Source organism: Gadus morhua, chromosome 8, assembly GCF_902167405.1.
Source record: "Gadus morhua chromosome 8, gadMor3.0, whole genome shotgun sequence".
Lineage (NCBI taxonomy): Eukaryota > Metazoa > Chordata > Actinopteri > Gadiformes > Gadidae > Gadus > Gadus morhua.
In genome coordinates, this window is record NC_044055.1 from 19,031,802 (window position 1) to 19,051,801 (window position 20,000).

Below are 20,000 nucleotides of genomic sequence, written 5' to 3' on the forward strand. Positions count from 1 at the left end.
CCATGTTCTGTCCCCTGTGGGCGATAGCGTCCCACACTCCAACGTGTGCGCTGCCCCCTCCAGGTCACATCCTGTCTCTGTACACGTGGGGCGGCTGGATGATCGCCTCGGGCTCCCAGGACAAGACGGTGCGCTTCTGGGACCTAAGGGTGCCCAGCTGTGTCCGCGTGGTGGGGACCTCCTTCCACGGTTCAGGTAGGGCACTGCTTCTCCCCTCTCAACCGGGGACGTGCTCCAAACACTGGCTCTGAATAGATATTCACACTCAGTTATGAAATACTACAGTGTTAGTAGGGTTTGAGTTATTTGGTATTGCTATCAGTGCTGAAGAAAGTACCGGGTTTAAACTTTATACTGACTACAATGTGCTAGTGCAAACAGAGCTGATCGCGGCCTCTACTTGTCTTTATTGTGGGTGTAGGATTTACTCTACACTCACACGCACGCTAACACATAGAGTCATGGCTGAGAGAACGAAGGATACTAAAGAGTGGCTATTATTGACTTGGCTCGATGAAGAGCCTTCCCGCTGCAGCAAGTGCAATACACTCTGCTAGCAAGGGAGATCATTCTAGCAACCTGGCAAAATCATTAAAAAGAGTACTAAGCACAATACAAATGGGACTCGTAACTCTCCCAGTCCCAACTACAGGCATTTATAAGTATAGTTAGTGCATTCCTGCTTTATAATGCATCAATAAATGCATATGCATTCTTAGTGAAAGTTATAAGAAATCATGATAACGGATATGCTGATATAGCCATTTTTAGCTTAGCCAGTTTAGCTATGAATACATATATAAGGTTGGAAAACTTGCTATAGATGTTAAAGTGTTATCATCCCTCAGTACCGTTTGAAGAGGGTTTCCTAGCCCCATGAGCACCCCTGCCAATAAGTGTACAGTTAAGCAGTATCAATGAGAATAGTAGTATCGTTTAATCCTAAGGATACCAATCCCTAATTAAATCCTAACTACCTGAGCCTCATTAAGCGTCTCCTATAAACATCTACAATCTTGACATGCCTGTTTAGTCCAAATGACTTAGTGTACATTTAATAACAGTTAAAGTCTTTAAATAAGGGACAGCTTTGTTGCACATAATTGACCCTGGTCCCGCACGACAATAGATCCTGTAATTAGTGAAAGTGCAGCCATTAAAGCAGCCCCCATTAAACAACCAGCATTACCCCCGTCTCCCCGTCCCCCCCCCCCTCCCCACAGGCAGCCCCGTTGCCTCGGTAGCGGTGGACCCCAGCGGGCGTCTCCTGGCCACGGGCCAGGAGGACAGCGCCTGCATGCTGTACGACATCCGGGGGGGCCGCACCGTGCAGACCTACCGCCCCCACGGCAGCGACGTGCGCTCGGTGCGCTTCTCCCCCGGCGCCCACTACCTGCTCACCGGCTCCTACGACACCAAGGTCATGGTGACCAACCTCCAGGGTAGGCCCACGCTTACATTCATTCATTCGTTTGCATCAAGGGCTTTTATTAGACGCTTTTATCCAAAGCGACCTACAAGGATTCGTAACATGGTGGCAGGAAGGGGGTCTGGAAACGACGTAGGGCCGACCTGCTTCGGCTAGGGGTAGGATAAAGTTGTGGGTTCGAAGCCTTTATGTCCGCCGTCTAACCTCTAGACATCCTTCAGCGAGATGCACCCTAACCCCTACCTCCTCTTAAAATGAAACTATTCTAGAACAAGTCACCCAGAGTCGCTTTAAATTAACGCGGCTGCTCAATGACTGAGTAGTAACAACGTCATAATCACTACTAGCTAATCGAAAAAAAGAAACTGAAAATGTAAAAGTGCTTTGGTCTTTTGGACGACGGATCCATTTCTGACCACTGGAGGGCGGGAGGGGCACGCCTGCAGAGCTAATGTTGTGAAGAAAACAGACAGCACAGAGTCCCTCCTCAGCCCTCCCCCTCTGTCTCCCATCCCAGGAAGGAAAGCTGACACTCTGTTTCTATAGAGTTGTGGGCTTAGCCCAGCTTTAATGAACGGTTTCGTTTGCGGCTTCGTAACCCATCATCTTGACATTACCGCTGCTCCACCCCACGGTCCCCAACTCTTCCTTCGCCATGATCTATGAAAGTATCATATTCAGTGTGTGTATGGCTTCAACTCTCCCTCTCTCTCTCTCTCTCTCTCTCCCTCTCCCTCTCTGTGTGTGTAGGGGACTTGACCAAGCAGCTGCCCGTGACGGTGGTGGGCGAGCACGGGGATAAGGTGATCCAGTGTCGGTGGCACCCGAACGACCTGTCCTTCCTGTCGTCCTCCGCAGACCGCACTGTGACACTCTGGACGCACAAGCCCTAGCACGCCCTAGCACACACACACACACACGACTAGCGTTCGAACATGTCCAGCTCCAATACATTCTTTACACGCCCCCCAGCCACACACACACACACACACACACACACACACACACACACACACACACACACACACACACACACACACACACACACACACACACACACACACACACACTACGGCTGTACGGTTTGCGTCACACAGACATGAGTGGCCTGTCAGGCCCCCCTGGCATGCAGCCTGCTTACTCCAGAACAAACCAGAAACCACACACACTGCACACCCACCCAGTGAACGAGGCTTGCCTCTTTTATCCCATGGGAAATGGTAATGCGTACGAAATCTGCCAGGCATCTAGATGGGCCCTGATTGGAGGGTTTTAGTCACGTGAATGCTTTTTGGTTTGCGTTCGGCTTGCTCAGTTTCCTCCATTTCATTTGTTTTCATGTGGTCAGGTCCCTCATCTCTTTTATTTCTTTAACCGCGCCCACTGCTCACCAGGCACAGCACTGAATACATGATCTGATTACAGCGAATATAAATGATGGTGCCTTCCTGCAGTTTCCCCGACCTAAAGAAAACTCTCAAAGATTAACATAAACCATGGTCTTTTCTAAAGGTCAGGTTTTGGTTCACGGTTTTGACATGAAATGCATTCCTGCCCTTTGTCCAGTCAGTCTTTCGCTATTCTTTTTTATATTATGCTGCTATTTGGAAGTCATTGTTGAGATGTTGATATTAAGGTGGGGCTGTGAATGTACATTTCAATGCATCTATACATCAGGCCTTCAGGAAACTGAATAGGTGGCAAGTTATACAATAGCCTAACTATATGTCATTCATTCTACCAGTACCTTCAACCTTCTCATGTATAGTGTAACTGTTCTTATTCTATAGATCTCAGCGTTGTACATAGTGGGATGACCTTGTATAAACTCGCTTGATGTAAATGTAAAAAACAGTGTTTCGCTCTAAAAGCTGATACATTGTCTTGAAATAGCTTGCAATTCTTTTTTTTTTCTAACATATGGCCCCAAAGGGAATTACAAATATGCTTTGTTGTTTATATTTGCATCCTGGCGTTGGGTGCAGGATTAACATCGTACAGGTGGTCTACTGTGTGAGGGTTCAGTAGGTCTGAAGCTTTGGCCGTTGAAAAAGGGGTCATTATATGCACATTGAAATCTTAAAAAGCACGCAGTTGTTTTGTCGTTCATTTCAATGCCAGTATTGTATGTTTGCACATTTTCTTTGGATTTTTTGTTACTAATTGACCCTTCTAGTTGATTAATATCTTAAGCTTTTTAAATTATTGTTCACGTAGTGTCTCTGTTGAACTAAAAAGTGGCCAAACTAAAGCAGGTGTATTTATTTCACTGTCTCTTCATGTGAACTGATGGTTCTATGAAATGAACGCAGCCGTTTTTCTATGTGTTTTATTATGTGATTAAGTTAATGCTACTTAATTGAAGTGTAAATTACTGGTTTATCGATGGAATAAAAAGGTATATTACACTTCAGATGCTAAAAACATTTTCTCCACCTTCTATTCACAATAAAAAGACAAGACAATTCCCCTTCTCTGAAGAGTTGAGGCTTTATTCCTCTGATCAACAAAAAACAAGTGTTACAAAAGAGCACCACAATCTGTACATAGGTTAAAAGTTAGTTGATATTTTTTATATTAGGAGACGCTTGTCTGAAAGGGTCAAATTCCCTAATTGAGACAACGCCTTCATCAGACTAATACTCGACATACACAATTATAAAAAAAAAATACATGGAAATTGCTGTACCTTTCTGGTGTCATTTCATGGACCTGAATCGCTGATAATGCTACATGAGTATTAAAAAGAAGAGGGAGAAAGTGGTAGGACGGCTTTGGGAATCCATTTTTTCTTTTTTTTTACAAAAGCTAGAATAATTACATCCCATCTGAAGTTGAGCATCTAAAGACACTGTTTAAAAAGTGAAATTAAAAGGATTAAAATTTTCAAAAAATCAAGTGTAAAAATAAAAGCTATCTCTGACTGCAGTGATTATTTGCTCTGTTATGATCCATATACAGAAGTGCAAATCCAGTTCAAAGTGAAACAAAATTACCCAGAAAGCACCAGGCGGGAGAGGCCTCAAAGTGAGTCCTTTGCCTCACCCAACCCTCCCCCCCCCCCTCATATGATACAGCTGGCAGTGCTTGAGTCCCTGAGGGCAATGATGTAGAGAACCGCTACCTAGTGAGCCACTTAGTGCCGTCTCCGCGGTGCCCCTCCTCGTCCCCGGGCCCCGGGGGGGCCCCCGGTGGGTGAGGCCGTCCTCACGCTAGTCCTGGGCCTCCCCGGCCGGGGCGGTGCTACAGACCGGGGGCGGCTGCGCTTCAGTGGGGGGCCCCTGGCCGGGCGGCGGCGCCCCCTGGGGGCAGGGTGACGCGCTGCTCGTCCATGCGCTTGGCCTGCGAGCGCATGATGAGGCTGAAGAAGTCCTCGTCGGGCACGGTGGGGCCGCGGGCCGGCGGCGGGGGGGGGGCGCAGCGCTGGTCGTCCAGACGGGAGCCCTGGGGGCGGGGGGACGAGGAAGGGGGCAGGTTGTGAGCGGGCTTCAGGCCTTAGGGGCTGACACACCGTGTGGAAACACAGAGCTGAGGTGCGACCCAGAGGTGCAACCTTGATTGATCGACTAGTTTGAGTAACTGATGAAAACCGTTCTCAGGTTTACAATAAGTTATATTTAAAACTTTTAAGATTAGCCTTTTAAGACCATTATTAATGTGATTTAAGACATGGTTCATGGCAAAAAGTCCCTGAATTACTTGCAAAGTAAAAACACATTTTGACATTATCGAATCAGTTTGAACAGGCCCTTATTAACCTTGGAGGTGAGGTTTCTCTTCACGAAATGCCAATCCACGTTGCGCAATGTAAGCACACACACTTTTTTGCACCTTTGCACACTTTTTTCAGAATGAGGAAACATGGTTTGAAGCAGCTCACTTATGTCGTCATTGCTTTGATATTACTGTTGTTAAAGGTGACATATTATACCAACGGCTTGTTACGGCTAATCACAGTCACACCTGGTGGTATAATATGTCACATTTAAGCAATTGTGTGTAGAGTCCAGAGCACTCCCGCTTTATAGTATAGATTACACAATATAATACATTTTTACAACATGTCCAAAATCGTATTTAAGAATTTTGACACGTGTGTAAGTGTCAGTATATAATCTATACACACGTAAAACAAGAGCACACCGGAACATAAACCCAAGGAACTGAATCCATAACCACAAGCTCCTCCCCCTTTACCTGGCACTTGACGAGCATGTCGAAGAAGTTGTCGTCGGGCTCTGCGTTGTCGCCGTTGGCCATCAGGTGGCTGAGCACCGCCTGGCTGCCCTTCTGCTGGTGCAGCCTGAGGCCCGGCAGGTTGGCCCCTCCCACCGCCGCCGCCGCCGCCGCCGCGGGCTCGCTCGTCCTCCGGCCCGCCGACGCGCCCGCCGCCGACTCCGACCCGGAGGAGGAGCCCCTGCTGGGGGGCGCGTCCGGCCCGCTGCTCAGCGAGAGGCGGCTGCCCGGGTCCTGGATGGAGCAGCGCTGGTCGTCCATGCGGTTGCTCTGGAAGCGGCTGAGCAGGTCGAAGAAGCCCTCGTCCCCGAGCGCCTCGGGGCTGGGACGCTGGGCGGCACAAAAGAGAACGGAGGAAGACGTGAAACCGAGGCTAGGGATCCGGCTGGAGCCGGTTGCCTGGCGGTGGAGGAGCGGGCGGCACGTCTTACGTCGCCCCCCGTATCGGTCTCAAAGCCCCCCCTTACCTTCTGCGGCCCCGGGGGGCCCGTCTGGCTGGGGTCCAGGGTGTTGCTGGTGTCCTGGAGGACCTTGGTGGTGGTGGAGCCGCCCGCCTTGTGCTTCTTGCTGCGTAGCCGGCCGACGAAGAAGAGCTTGGAGGAGGCCTTGGCCAGGCTGGGCTTGGACTGCTTGGTCAGGATGTCGCTGTTCCACTTCTGACCCTGGGGACAGAAGGTGGAGGGCCAGTGAGTCAGGGGGGGGGGGGGGGGGGAGCTGAACAAGGTGACCAGGCTAGTGCTGGCTCAGGTCACAGGGCCTAAAAATAAATTCCCTACCTACCCATGACCTCAACTGACAACCAACAGGAACCAAACTTTTTTTTCAGTCACCATTTTCTGACTCTCGCTCTCTGTCTCTCTAGCTGTGTTCGAAATCGTTCCCTATTCACTCACTCACTATCCCCTATATAGTGTTCATGATATAGTGCACTATATCATCATCTTTCATAAACAGTTTAAGGCCACCATAAAGATTTGAATTGGCATTCCCCTTCAGTTTGATTTGAGGCACTTTGACCTCTGGTATAGCCCAAAGATAATGTACAAAATCTTTTTCCTTTTGGTCTATCAAAGTTGTGGAACATTTGTCATAGATTTCAATGTTCCTAATTAACCTTACATAAATTTGTGTGCTTATGTATTTGCGTGCGTGCGTGCGTCTTACGTTCAGCTTGGTCTCTGGCGTCAGCTTCATCAGCTCCAGGTTCTCCATGCTGTGTCTCCTCCCCGTACGAGGCCGTGCTCCTGCACACACACAGCCAACACACAACAAGCTCTGTGAGCCCTTATTCCAGAGTCCTCACTGCTCTACGTTAAAACCAGCGCCTGCTGTGTGGGGGTACCGTTCAGAGGGAGGTCCGTCTCCTTGGCGTCCGACAGCGTGGAGCTGTTGGTGCTGTAGCTCAGACCCAGCACCGTCTGCAGGTCAGACACGTTCATACGGGCAGTCAGCTCTCCACTCCTGTCTCCAGTCTGGAAGAGGAGGTTCAAAGATCAACTCAATGAAATACAGTTACATTCATTGATATGTTACACGTTGTTTTTTAATCATGAAAATGAATGATATTAAAGATGATATGATATTAAATATAATGACGATTCAAGACATCTTCTGCAATAATACGTCCAATGCTGGGCTCCACACACACACAACAAAATATGTATATAATGAGAATTACATCATTCTTATTCGAATTAAAAAGATTTTATAAGTGAATATATTTTGTTTAACGCTCTTAAAAATGGAGGCGTTAAGACTAGCTTAATGATGCAGTGTTTCTGTTTAGGGATGGGCACGGTTGTTCGAGTATTCGATTATTAGGAATGACGTTGGAATATCGACTTTAGCTGTAGCAGATTTTTTTAATTTTTGCCTAAAGTTAATTAAATATATTCATTAGCTATATTAATTACATATTGTGCATCAAATGCCATTGAATACTTGGAATACTTGGCTATATCGGCAACCACCGTTCCAGCAGAGAGCCTTTTCCCCGGCGGGCTTGATTGTAAATCGCCTCCGCACCCGCCTATCCACCGAGTACGTAGATATCCCCATTTTTTTTTTTACAAGAATGAGTGATGCAGTAGGTGGGCTTATGTGTTATGACCAAATGTGTTAAGACTAAATGTTTTAGACGTACTGTATTTCCGTCTTACACATAATATATTTTTGTTGATGTTCTGTTGTATGCGCATCATGCGTAATGCGAGGCAGGCCCATGTGCTGCAAGTGGAGTTCTGTTGATGTCCAAGCCCACCAGTACTTATACTTTTTGCTGTTGTGCTTCAGTTACTTGAATCTATTCAGTTTGTGCCTTAAATTTACTTTAATCTAAATTTCAGTTTGTGCCTTAAGTATGCAATACTCTTCATTCATATTCATGTCAAAAAAGATTGTTTCGTTTCAACTCGTTTCGATTCAGCATACAGTGTTTTTCTCGTTTTTTTTTTCCGTAGTTCGGTTAACCGGTTACTAATTATTTTTTTATCGAATATTCGAATATTGACATGCCTTCAAATGCCCATCCCAATTTCGTGTGTGTGTGTGTGTGTGTGTGTGTGTGTGTGTGTGTTGTGTGTGTGTGTGTGTGTGTGTGTGTGTGTGTGTGTGTGTGTGTGTGTGTGTGTGTGTGTGTGTGTGTGTGTGTGTGTGTGTGTGTGGTACATGCATGCTTGTACCTCTTTGGAGATCTCCAGGTGTTTCTCTGCAAAGTGCATGGCCTGGTCGTGGTTGCCCAGTGCGGTGTGGGCGTTCCCCAGACTCCAGCACGCACGCCCCTCCCCGATCCTGAAGACCATACCGGAGAACATTGCCATGGAGATGTTATACTGACGAAGAATCCTCTGGATAATGTTTCACTTTTCACATTGCCTTGTCATCTTAGAGTGTAGGTGAACCCCCGTTTCAGCGCAAAAATGGGTTTTGGGCTGACAGTTCTACGAAGGATAGGGGGCTTGATATCCCCATGGTTACAACCCACGGCAACCATGTGCGACTTTCTTTCTAGTACCGTCGTTGTGAGAGTCTTTCCATGAAATGCGGCCCACACAGTGGTGCTATACTATAAGTGTCCAAGTTTCGGTTTCGCGTAGATGGACATCAAAATGACCCGCTACCCAAACTGGTCTATATTATGTGTCCCAGCAGCATAACACTCGATCAGACGGGGACATCAACATCCACTGCTGCCCAGACGGAGCTCCGCTTATCCACACACACCTCGAAGCAACGTTCTTAAACAGAGTGAACTTGTTTGCGAAGTTGCGAACCATAAAGCCTTGTTGTGGCAGACACCCCCCTCTGTCTGGACCCACTCTCCTTAAGGAGACAGACTAAAAGCTAACCCTATTGTATTGGGTCGACCATACAGCAATGGTGTCTATCTCCCTTAAAAGGTACATGTAACATTGACACTGAGCCTTTAAAACGGGTATTTCAGTTAAAATTCCCAATATGGGAGAGCGTTGCCCCCTCCTCCTGGCCCCTCATCAACAGACTCAAAGCTCCGAGGACTGCCAGGACAATGAAGGACAATGAAGGAACGCGAACGCAGACCAGCCGAACGCAACGTTATACTTTGAGATGGGAGCAATTATTCAGTTTTGAAAGACCAGTCTTACACTGTAAGTTAATCAGCTAATGTAGATTATTGTTTTCAATTGACTTATTGTTTGCGAACTATAGACCAGCTCATGTGTGGGCCTCTGTCTTGAAATCCTCCTGGACTCTTAACGGTCTCCATCTTTTCTACAAGATGTGCTCGTGTTGTAGCACAGCTCTGTTCGTGGCTTTATAGGTCGGGTAGAATCTAGCACAATCTCAGTTGATCCAGTTTGTTCGCTTGCTTCCATGGCTACGGCACGCAGTGTTCATGGGCCAATTTTCTCCCGGAACAGAGATTTCAGCGGATAACCCCACTGGCTGTGACATTGTTCTCAGAGAGGTCAGTATTTGAGTATGCAGTTTCCTTAATCTCTATGGAAATGTCAGGGTCATTTTATGATCTAGTACCGTCCATTTGTTACATATTGTCCCACTAAGTGACCAACAGCGTGCTCTGATAGGAGGTGGCCATGGGGAGAGGGCTTCTCCTGCGTTTGCACGTTTCTACCCCCAAATCAGACGGTAACCCAGAGCGAGTGTACCTGTCGTTGAGGTCCTGGGCTATGATGAGGTGTTTGAGGTGGTAGTCGATGGCCCTCTCGTAGTCCTGCAGAAGCGTGTAGGTGTTGCCCAGGCTGTAGCAGGCCTGGGCCTCCACCGCCCGGTCCTTCAGCTGTCTGGCCAGCTGCAGAGTCCTCCTGCGGGGGGCACAAAGCACACAGCCTTGTTCCCTCCCCGTCTCTCTCATTTACGCAATCCTTAACCAAACAGCCCCGAGGTCGCGGGGATGGCAAACAGGGATCCTCTTTTATACATCAAATGACCTTCTGACCAACATTTACAAACTTATTCCAAATACAAAGTGACGATGTAATGATGTGATGCTTTTGTGTTGCCAACAACCGTTCAATCATCCATCGGTTTGCGGGGACACTGCAGATAACCCTGTCTTTATGGGATGCATTCGAGTCAGAAACCACAAGAGATAAACTGTGAGTTGTGCGTAAGTATTTGCAAACTGCATTCCCTTGATAACAATGTGGCTTGATTTGGGCCTGAAGTGAGGCAGGCTTACTTGTAGTGCTCAGAGGCCACTTCAAACTCCCCCAGGAAGATGTAGGCGTTGCCCAGGTTGCAGTACGCCCGTCTCTCTGCCGAGCGGTCGCCAAACTCCTTGGCGATGAGGAGGCGCTAAGGGGTGCAAAGGGTAACACTCTTAGTTTATTTATATATATATCGCACAATCATGTTTCTGCATCTTTGAAATTTGGAAGAAGCTTGTTTTGGTTTCAGAGCTACACAATACCTGTTCATGGGAGGCCACGGCGCAGCGAAAGTTCCCCAAGAGGTAATGTGTGTTGCCAAGGTTACCGTACGTCCTTCCCTGCGCGGCCCTGTCTCCGAGCTCCTTGACGATGGCCAAGTTTGCCCTGGAAGGCACCAAGACGGGTCAGTCTAATATTGATTTCGGGAGGCTGATCGGAGATCAGACAGAGGGAGATAAGGAGCAGCCTGAGCGTTTCGACTCACTCGTAGTACTCCGCCGCTTGCCGCAGCGCCGTCATGACCTCCTCGGGGAAGTCCCCCGGCTCTGCCCCACTCCAGCAGATACTCTTCCCCTTGGCGTGGTACACGTTCCCGAAGTTATACAGGGCCCTCGCCTGGCCCATCTAACAGACAGACAGACAGACAAACACACAGACAGTCACACACACACAGGATAGAGCGATGTCAGCGTATGATGTCAAAACGACACACAGACCCACATATCGGGAGGGTGACATGTTGGTACAGGAGTGGACTTCGTGCAGCTTCACGTTATCACGCAGGGTCCGCCTCACCTTGTCGCCGATGTCCCTGGAGATGTCCAGGTGCCTCTGGCAGCAGATCACCGCCTCGTCGAACCGCCCAAGCACCTTCAACGTGTTGCCCAGGTTCCCGCTGGCCTTGGCTTCGCCCATCAGGTCACCGACGGTCCTAGACGGGGATGTTTAACACGACATGTGAGGAAGGAGTTGTAGACAAGCGTGGGAGGTTTGGATGTTTTTCAGCTTCCTGAGACTGGATAAGACCACTGGGATCATGGAGATGAGAAATCCCAAATCGAAATTTGAATATTGAAATAAATCAAAATAAATCTGACTGATAACAAAGGTTAAAAAAATCGGGAAAATGCATGAGGCCCAAAGATATGTTATGTCTGTTGATTTTCTCCACAATCCCCTAATTTGGCCCCACGGCCCTATCTCCCAGGGTGAGTGCGCTGCCCGCTCCGGGGTGCGAGTGTGTGCGGGGGTCCAACCTGGTCAGCGTGAGGTCGTGGTGGTGGAACTCCAGGGCCTTGCCGTAGTCGTGCAGGTGGAAGTAGGCGTTGCCCAGCTGGCTGTAGATGGCGCTCAGCACCTGTAGGTCCTCCGTTCCCACCTGGATGGCGGCCTCGAAGAAGGACACGCCGGCCCGGTAGTCCCCCACCTTGCAGAGCCGCTCCCCCTCCAGGGCCAGCTCCAGGCAGGACGCCTCCATCCTAGACCAGGACGGACCACAGCAGTCTTAAAACAATGCTTCTATGCGCCCCTGAACCCCTCTCTGTTGTGTCCTGAGATCCGAAGGCACTACGTGAATACTTAGAAAAAAATATAGCTACAACATATAATGTACCTGTTCAACTGTGGTTGAGAGGTTAAAGTGCCTTTACACAACCACACAAACACTCCCACATATACACAAACACACACTCACAAAGACACACACACACACACACACAGCTAAGTGGACATGTTCCCAGTGCAGAAAGTGGTCCTTATGTTCTAACAATCCCACTGGAGAGACAGCAGCCAATCTGGCACAACACCATATGGAAAACTCAGGTACTCAGGAAGCAAAAGCGTACTCGCTGGCTGAGGGCTTTGGGAAAATGGAAAAGGGTACTCGTACTGCGTGGACATCAAGTACAGAAGGGAAGGGGGAGGAGGGGGAAACAGACAAGGGGGAGAACTCCACCCACAGTCCACGACCAGAGCCCCTCTTCCGAGGAAAGGCGTTTGGCAGGGACTGTTTTTCAGCCACTTCCTCCCGACTACAGAGAACAATGGCCAAGGTTGATCGCAGGCCTTGTTTGTTGTGGTAGAAGGAGTCCTTTCCTGTCGCCATTGGTCAATATCATGTATATACAATATTGTGCCTGGGAACTCAAAAAACTCAAAAGAGGCAAATGGTACAGCACACCATTCGCTGTGTACTTACGGCCACAAAAGACGACATTTCTGTGCACAGAAACCCTTTTGGCCTTTCAAAACAAAGTGTAGACTGACTGTGGGGCCAGGCAAGCAGGAGGGTGTTGAGAATCGAAGGAGGATTAGCTGATTAATGGCAGATTACAGAGCATGTTTCTACAACTGCTGCAGTCGTGCAGCAAACATTTGGTTTTGCCAAGGCCCACCCAAAACTTCATAAACAAGATTGGCTTTGCAGAGCCACATTCAGTTTGTTGACTCCCAATGCTCCCGTTTGTTCCTACTCAAGGCTTTGAACTCAGGAAGAACACCAACACTTCCTGGATCATAAAAGGCTCATCGGGGCTACTCAACAAAAAGCTCATAGATGGTGTGTTGCTGAGATTACACACAGATGCCAACTGCTAACCTAAAGAACTAAAGTAGCTTGTTCTGTTAAATCGTGCAGACAACCAAGCACTTGGAAGCCGACCAAGCATGTGTAAACATCTGCTTACGCCTTTAATTTGTCCTATAATCGTACTGTTCCAGGATAATAACGGTCGGTTCTGCTAATTCTGCCCTACCTGCATGTTTTCCGTCTCTTATATAAACAGCAGCAGCAGCAGCAGCGCATGGCACATGACAGAGGCATCTAAATAGGTTTCCACCAGGGGAAAAACTCCAGGCAGCCCCTTCTATTTCTTCTTTGTCTCTGAGGCATGAAGAGATCTAATTCAGATCCTTAGCCTATACACCATTTTAACACTGCACTGAATTATTAACTGAACCTAGGTTAAGGGAGATCAAGTATTTTTCCAATCGCTGTTGAATCTATCTCAGCAGACTTGGGGGAGCCCACAACTTTCAAGGTGAAGCCAATGCAATCAGCGTGGTATTAACCTGGAGCCTCAAGGAACCTCCCCAATCAGCGATTCTACGGCTAATCCACTTTTCTTTCGTTCCAGTACCCTCTCTCTCTATCATCTTTATTTGGACCTAGGTCATCTCAGATTAGTATGACAGAAGAGATGGGACAACTTTCAGATTACACTTGTTGCCATTGATAAGCAGCTTTATTAGGACATTCAAGCTGCGTTAGACAGCGCATGCATTGTTCCAATAGAAATGATCGTAGCTCTCAGCAAACAGGTGTCCCTTGCAGGTCCATTCACAGTGGCAAAACAAAGCAAGGAGTAATGAATGTTTCAGCGGGCCTGTTTAACTATTGATGTTTACTGGAGCGGTCCCCTTCTGTGTCTGAAAGGTCTCCTCTGCTCTCAGACACTCCGTACCTGGACAGGTACGCAGACAGCTGTCTCACGTCTGTTTAAACACAGTACCCTGCCTTCAGTCAACAAGCTAACCCTAATTAGGAAAGAGGTGCTTGTCACGCAGGGTTTAGTCTGATTAAACATGGAGCTTCAATCACCGACTCCAAATGACTGATACAGCATTATTTGTCTCTTGACTAGGCCACTCAACATAACAGAGTATGACCTGAACATGTGCAACAGGTGTTATGAGGCTAGTAATAACAAGGGTCTTCCCTTTGCCTTAATGCACCAACATTTACTTTATCAATAGTCCCACATGAAAACAACCTAGAAAAGGACTAATACTCATAGTATTAGTCCTTTAATACTCACTAGTACCATAAGTCGAGAGAGGGCAGATGCCTACCTGTAGCGGATATGAAAGGACTGGTCCTCGCCTTGGACGCTAAGCATAGAGCCTTTTTCATCCATTGTAGTGCATATTATGAGGGACAATCCCAGTTTGTTCCAGTAAAAATTGTTGGACGCGAAAAAAGAAACGTTCCCTATTCAGAATAGGGTGAGGACAGTGAGGCCATATTCGCATGAGCTCCTTGATGAAGGGTTGATATAGTTGAAGAGAACTAGAGCGAGGGTGGGCTGAAGCCTCTATGAGTCTTTAAAAGAGTCTCCAGAGTCCTGAGTGCTCTGTCAATACTAGGTTCATTCAGTGCGTGTGTGTCGCCGTTCGGGCTGTCTCCTCTCTGCGGCCCTCTGTGAAGAGAACACAAGATGCTGTGTGTAAATCCTCATTCTGGCCACGCCGCGCCATGGCAACCCCAACCAAACAGCAGCATGCTGAAGCAGGGCAGGGCGAGTGCAGGGAGCGAGGGAAGGAGGTGGACAGAATACATTGGTGGGAGGGGGCAAATCGCAGGCAACCTGTCAACGGAGATTCACCCGGTTCAGGGGCGTGTACTGCAGACACTAGATGAGGAGCACGTGCCTGTGGATAGGGCATGAGCATGCAGAGATACATGGGCTTAGGCTGGAGCTCTGACAGTGGGAAATAAAGGGAAAGCGTTGGCGTTGCTTGGTTTACAGCAATCAACAGAAAATATGATTGATATTATTGAATATTGATTATATTGGCAGAAAGTCCTCGAAGATATAGTTTGGTAGAGAAATGATAGTAAACCGTAATGAGTGTAAAGCAAAGAGTAAGCTCCCAAGTACACCTCTAAGAAGGGTAAGAGTCGACCATTACCTCATTCATATATGAGGTCATAAAAAAACCCAACCCTCTTGCTCTCCAAGTTCACGGAACAAAGCAGCGAAGAAAAATCTCAGAGCAAGAACACAGTCGGAGTGGCCTGCTTGAGAAAACTAGCAATACAAGAAAAGGTCATAAGCTATTGCAAAGATAAGACAGAATCAATTTAGGGCATAACTTGATTTACTGAACTGGTGATTATATTAGCTATGGTGAGTCATTCAGCACAATAATCATGGTGCACAAAACCATGTTTACTCATCTTAGTCTTGGGTGTTTTATAAATTACTACATAACCATTCAAACAAATATTCAGAAACACAACATATGGGATTTATGCTGGACAAAATAAATCAGACGCGGATTGTGCACATCGTATTCCTTTCTCTTTTGATTACTAATCAGAGGCTATTTTGACTATGCCTCTTTAAGAAAATTGCAAATCTAGGGCCGAACATCTGGTTCTCATTCTTAACAAAATCAAAGATCATAAGCTGTAAATGCTAAGCATGGGGAAACTGAGTCTGCACAGGGACCACACAAGATAAGCTGGGCAGACTGCATATATAAAGTATAGTAAAGTGTATCTATATATATTATATAAATAGGCCTATATGCTCCATTCTTGAACCGAACAGAGAGATATATTTAGAAGCATTACAATGCATGAGATTGTGCAGCACTACAAGTTGCGAATGACAAGTATGTGTTGTTGGCAACATGTTGCATCATTCCAATTCTGAGAGTGCATTTCTACATACACTCACATGAGTAATGATCATGCGTTGAACACAACCCACTTCTGCAGTTTATAGTAGTTGAAAATGCACTTCATATTCAGAATGGAAAAACACTGGTTACAAACACTGTCTGCCTAGCCTGTTATTCTGCTGCTCATTGGATTATGAATCATCGTAAACAAAAAAAAAAGCCTGAGGCGTTGGAAGTCTGTCAAGTACATGGAAATGCGTGCAATTCATAATCAATGTCTGCAAATACGAATTCAGCATTTTCCCAGAATTAAGAGCCAAATGGGTGTCAATAGCTGTAATCTGTAGTAGGCACATAGTAGTCGTGAAAGAGGAGTAGAAAGAGAAGTGAATAATACCTCAAGCAATACCCGATTAATCAACAGGTTAATATTCTTTAACGACCACCTCACAGCCAGCTAATCCCATGAAGACACGAACAGGCAGGCAGGCCACTATAGAACACAAATGGCTAGATTATGTCTGGGTCTCTCAGAAATACATTTTATTGAGAGCCACAGCAAACGTGATGGAAACACCCAATCGCATTACAGCAGTGAATCCGCACACCAGAAACCAAAACAACAATGTCTGAGTACTACTCACCGATAACTTCTCAACACAGATGGGGGTAATCTGGAAAACCTAAAAATGTGTGATAGACGGAGCATACATCAACGCGGGGCTACATCAGTCAACGATATAAAAGGGCAATAAAGGACACTGAAACTAGCATTCATGAATAACATCCTTTAGTTGATGGATCAAGAAATAGCTTTAACGGGACATTTCGTACAATATGGATCCTCCAACTTCAAGCCTCAACTACACGCGAAGCGCTGGAGCTGACGGTCAGCTCCCTGCAGCCTGATGCTATTTCATCTGAGTTAGTTTAACTGCGGCAGGGACGGCTCTCACAAGATAGTAAAAAGCGATTTAACACCAGAATAACACACGTTGTGGTTAGCCTGTTAGCTGTTGACTTACGTTAGGCGATCCAGTTCGAACAATGGAAGGTTCTTATTTTACTTTGGAAATAAAGATCCTCCTATAGCTTAAAATACCGCAAAAGCAACACTAAATGAAACCTTTTATGATTTTCCATAGCGAACTACATTTAATCCAAACTTTCTTACTTAATGTAACTTCTATAATTTACTTCGACGGGATAAAACAAAAAGAACGTACTTCTTGTTTTCAGCCTGCTGGCCAATAGAAACGGCCCATTCAAAGATAGCCACGCCCACATAACAGTCGCGCGACCAATAGATTTAAATAGAGTTGAGCGTGAGACGTTGTCACAGATGAGCTGTCAAGCTGAGAGAACCGAGAAGTTCACTCTGTAGCATAAAGTGAAACGAATGAACTGTTCATGTAGCCGAAGCATCATATAATAATACATTTAAGCAACAATTGTAGTCGGGGATGTAGAGAGTTGTGTTTAGTGGAGACATCTGAGCAGGGTTACTGGAACCTAATAGCGCGCATTCATTTATTTATTTTTACAATAAAGCGTCTGTATTCAAAAGTACATAGTCTCACGTAAAATACCTTTGCAACTTTGCTAAATAACTTCTTTAGTAGACGGCCAGTAATCGGAGGAGGCATGAAAGATGTTACCAAGCAACCCATGGACTCCTGTACGCAACCGGCCCAGGACCAGCAGTGCTTCAGGGTGACTATATTATTAATAAGACAGGGAACCGCCTGCCCCTGGACAAGTGTCGTCCCGTATAGACATCGTGTAATAGCAGAATAATGTCAGCGGCAAGTTCTTGGCTGCGGATCCAAAACAGCCAACATCGACGCAAAGTGTGTGAGTCTGATATCGGAAAACTGACCGGTAGTTTCATTACACAAGGTAAGCCTATTACACCACCATGTGTTATCACTCTGCTAATGGTTGCGATACCTTTAAATGTTTGCCGCAGAAAATAAATAGTGCTATACATATTGCAATAAGTCTTCGTTAGAATTCAATTTGGACATCAGTTGAGTAAGATCACATTAAGTTGTTGCTACAGGGAACCACCCCATTCACATCAACCAAACTCACAGACTGACGACCAGAAATGTAATTTAATTGTAGAAATGAATCAGGTGAACAAGGTATAACTCTGTTATTGACCATTCCATCAATTTCCCAAACAACCTTCATGAATACCAACTACATTTATTTTGACAACATTTAAATTCATGTTTAATAAATAACTTTGTATATCTACTCTGTATCAGGAAACCCTTCATATTTCCCCTCCCTTTGACACAGCGCAGAAGCTTCACAGCGAGAATTATGGAAGATTCTGATGAGGACATTGAGGGCCAGGACTTGTCCCACCCTCCGCGTACGGCGGTCCTGTGGGAGAAAAGCTTTGAGCAAAGCATCTTTGTGGACCTGAGTGAGGATGAAAGTCTCCACTTCAGCGACCTGGAGAGTTCCTTTCCTGTGCGTCTCACTCAGTCTGCCGGCTCTGAGGCCAGCCTCCAACTCAGTGGTAAGGGATTCTCCTCATCCCAGATCTTCAGCATGTGTATCTCTGTGAACCTCAGTCTACCAAAATCAATCTACATACAGACCAACAAACATGACAATGAACGTGGTGAAGTAAACAAGGATTAGCCTGTACATTATTGCACAGGCAGTTTGCATATTGTCTTCCCCTTTGAATTCAATTAAGCATGTAAGACATTTCAACCCCCTGAATGGATGATCAAGGCATCAACTGATCACATTGTTCCATCATCACACAGGGAATGCAGAGTTGTCAGCCCTGGAGGACTCCTCTTCTTCAGAAGGCAATGGTTCCAGCAGTAAGGATGCGGAGAATGTCCTGAAGTCCAGGGGCAACAACAGTATAAAGCAGGGGTCCCTTTCCAGACCCAGGAACATACAAGCTGAACCTCCATCCCCCCGGGACGATGAAGACCTGGCGCAGAATACAAGCGATGAAGACCAAGAAGATTTGCCCTTTGATGGTGACTTGGGAAGCCCTTACTTTAACCACACGTCCAGCACTGAGAGCACTATGAGCTCTGAGGGAAGGGAAACCCCACACGCAAGCTCTGAATTGACCGGGCCAGTAGACGGCAGGGAGAACCATGCTGCACAAAATCATTCTCTCATTGAGATGACCACTAAGGAACCAGACCTGAGATCCCAAGAGCTGAGCGGTAATCCAGCCAAGGCCCATAGCAGTGCCACACCGGCCAACCTGGCCGCTCCCACGTGCAGTAGTCCTGTTCCTGTCGCCCAACAACCAGACATCACCCAGCTTTTGTTGAGACACTTCTCCAGGGAGGAGCTCTGCTGCTCAGGTAAGCTGATCGAAGCGGAAACCCTGCCAGAGGTGTCCCTCCTGGACAGCATGGACGACACCCTGCTCAGCACGGCACTGAAAAACAACCCAGCAGGGATTCCTAGGAAGCATAATCTAAGCAGGGGGAGCCCGACCGTGGATAATTATACTAATCAGGGTGCACCCGAAGGGAGTTGTGACAAGACTGCCGATGATGGGAGTGATTCAGACAGTTTGAAGCATGATAATAGTGTTACGGAGGACCTCTCCTCTGCTCCACGTAGCAACGCATCAAACAGTAACTCTTCCGAACACCAGAGCGAGGATCTGCGACTAATGAGGAGGGAGACGGCTGTTGAAAGCGACAACGTTCCTCTGGTCCGTGCCCGCTCATGCGGTGAGCTGAAGTACGGCCAGGGTCAGGTCCACTACCCGCTGCCCGACTTCTCAAAGGTGGCGCCCAAGGTGAAGATCCCCAAAGGCCCCAGCGGAACCAACACCACCACCACCACCACCAACACCTCCACCAGGCCCCCAGCCCAGCCCCCCAGCACCATGCACAGAGCCCAGTCAACCCCAGGCGTACTGGGGCTGGTAAGCCGGGTGCTGGAGGACTCGGACCAGGCTCCAAAGAGGCCCTTTGTGTTCCCAGACCAGGAGAAGCACACCACCAGCCCAGGGATGGTGCATCATCTACAGGTGGGACAGACTCACCGTTGATGAGTTTTGGGAATTTGTGAAATCACAGCATCTTGATGGAATTATTATGGGATTTATGACGATGTTAGAATTTTTTATTTTCCTTGTAATGTACTTTCACCTTCACTGCTTGTAAAATTTTTACATTTTTATTATTCCCTCAGGCGGAATATGATAAACTGCTAACCAAATACGCAGAAGCAGAGAATATGATCGATGAAATGAGGCTAGGAAACAGAGTGAG

The 20,000-nt window shown here is 47.0% G+C and overlaps 3 protein-coding genes across 14 annotated transcripts in view; 2 read left to right on the top strand and 1 right to left on the bottom strand.

The window, feature by feature from the left end:
* Positions 1-3,903, top strand: part of wdr47a (WD repeat domain 47a) — a 13,622-nt gene extending 9,719 nt beyond the window's left edge. Inside the window, exons 15-17 of the mRNA XM_030363503.1 lie at positions 64-195; positions 1,224-1,442; positions 2,180-3,903. Coding sequence (XP_030219363.1) covers positions 64-195; positions 1,224-1,442; positions 2,180-2,322 — 494 coding nt within the window. The 3' untranslated portion in view covers positions 2,323-3,903. The remainder of the gene's footprint in view (positions 1-63; positions 196-1,223; positions 1,443-2,179) is intronic.
* gpsm2 (G protein signaling modulator 2) lies at positions 3,901-16,968 on the bottom strand. Of its 10 annotated transcripts, XM_030363505.1 has the most exons (16): positions 16,749-16,933; positions 16,368-16,406; positions 16,121-16,216; positions 14,167-14,513; positions 11,574-11,795; positions 11,113-11,248; positions 10,802-10,941; positions 10,578-10,701; positions 10,347-10,462; positions 9,814-9,969; positions 8,347-8,455; positions 7,008-7,137; positions 6,830-6,909; positions 6,133-6,327; positions 5,627-5,995; positions 3,901-4,873 (listed from the first exon to the last, which is right to left on the bottom strand). In XM_030363505.1, exons 4-16 carry the CDS (start codon positions 14,229-14,231, stop codon positions 4,697-4,699), a joined length of 2,019 nt encoding a protein of 672 aa, XP_030219365.1. In that variant the 5' UTR covers positions 14,232-14,513; positions 16,121-16,216; positions 16,368-16,406; positions 16,749-16,933; the 3' UTR covers positions 3,901-4,696. The 10 variants fall into 10 exon arrangements, with proteins under 10 accessions (XP_030219365.1, XP_030219364.1, XP_030219370.1 ...); XM_030363504.1 differs by lacking the exon at positions 16,121-16,216; XM_030363510.1 differs by lacking the exon at positions 14,167-14,513 and having other exon boundaries at positions 16,749-16,932.
* A 119-nt stretch (positions 16,969-17,087) lies between these two features.
* Positions 17,088-20,000, top strand: part of aknad1 (AKNA domain containing 1) — an 11,301-nt gene continuing 8,388 nt past the window's right edge. For 2 of the 3 annotated variants that reach the window (XM_030363500.1, XM_030363502.1), the window contains exons 1-4: positions 17,088-17,622; positions 18,031-18,256; positions 18,513-19,756; positions 19,921-19,995. In XM_030363500.1, the coding sequence (XP_030219360.1) occupies positions 18,055-18,256; positions 18,513-19,756; positions 19,921-19,995 (1,521 nt within the window). In that variant the 5' untranslated portion in view covers positions 17,088-17,622; positions 18,031-18,054. The remainder of the gene's footprint in view (positions 17,623-18,030; positions 18,257-18,512; positions 19,757-19,920; positions 19,996-20,000) is intronic. The other variant, XM_030363501.1, reaches the window with a different exon arrangement.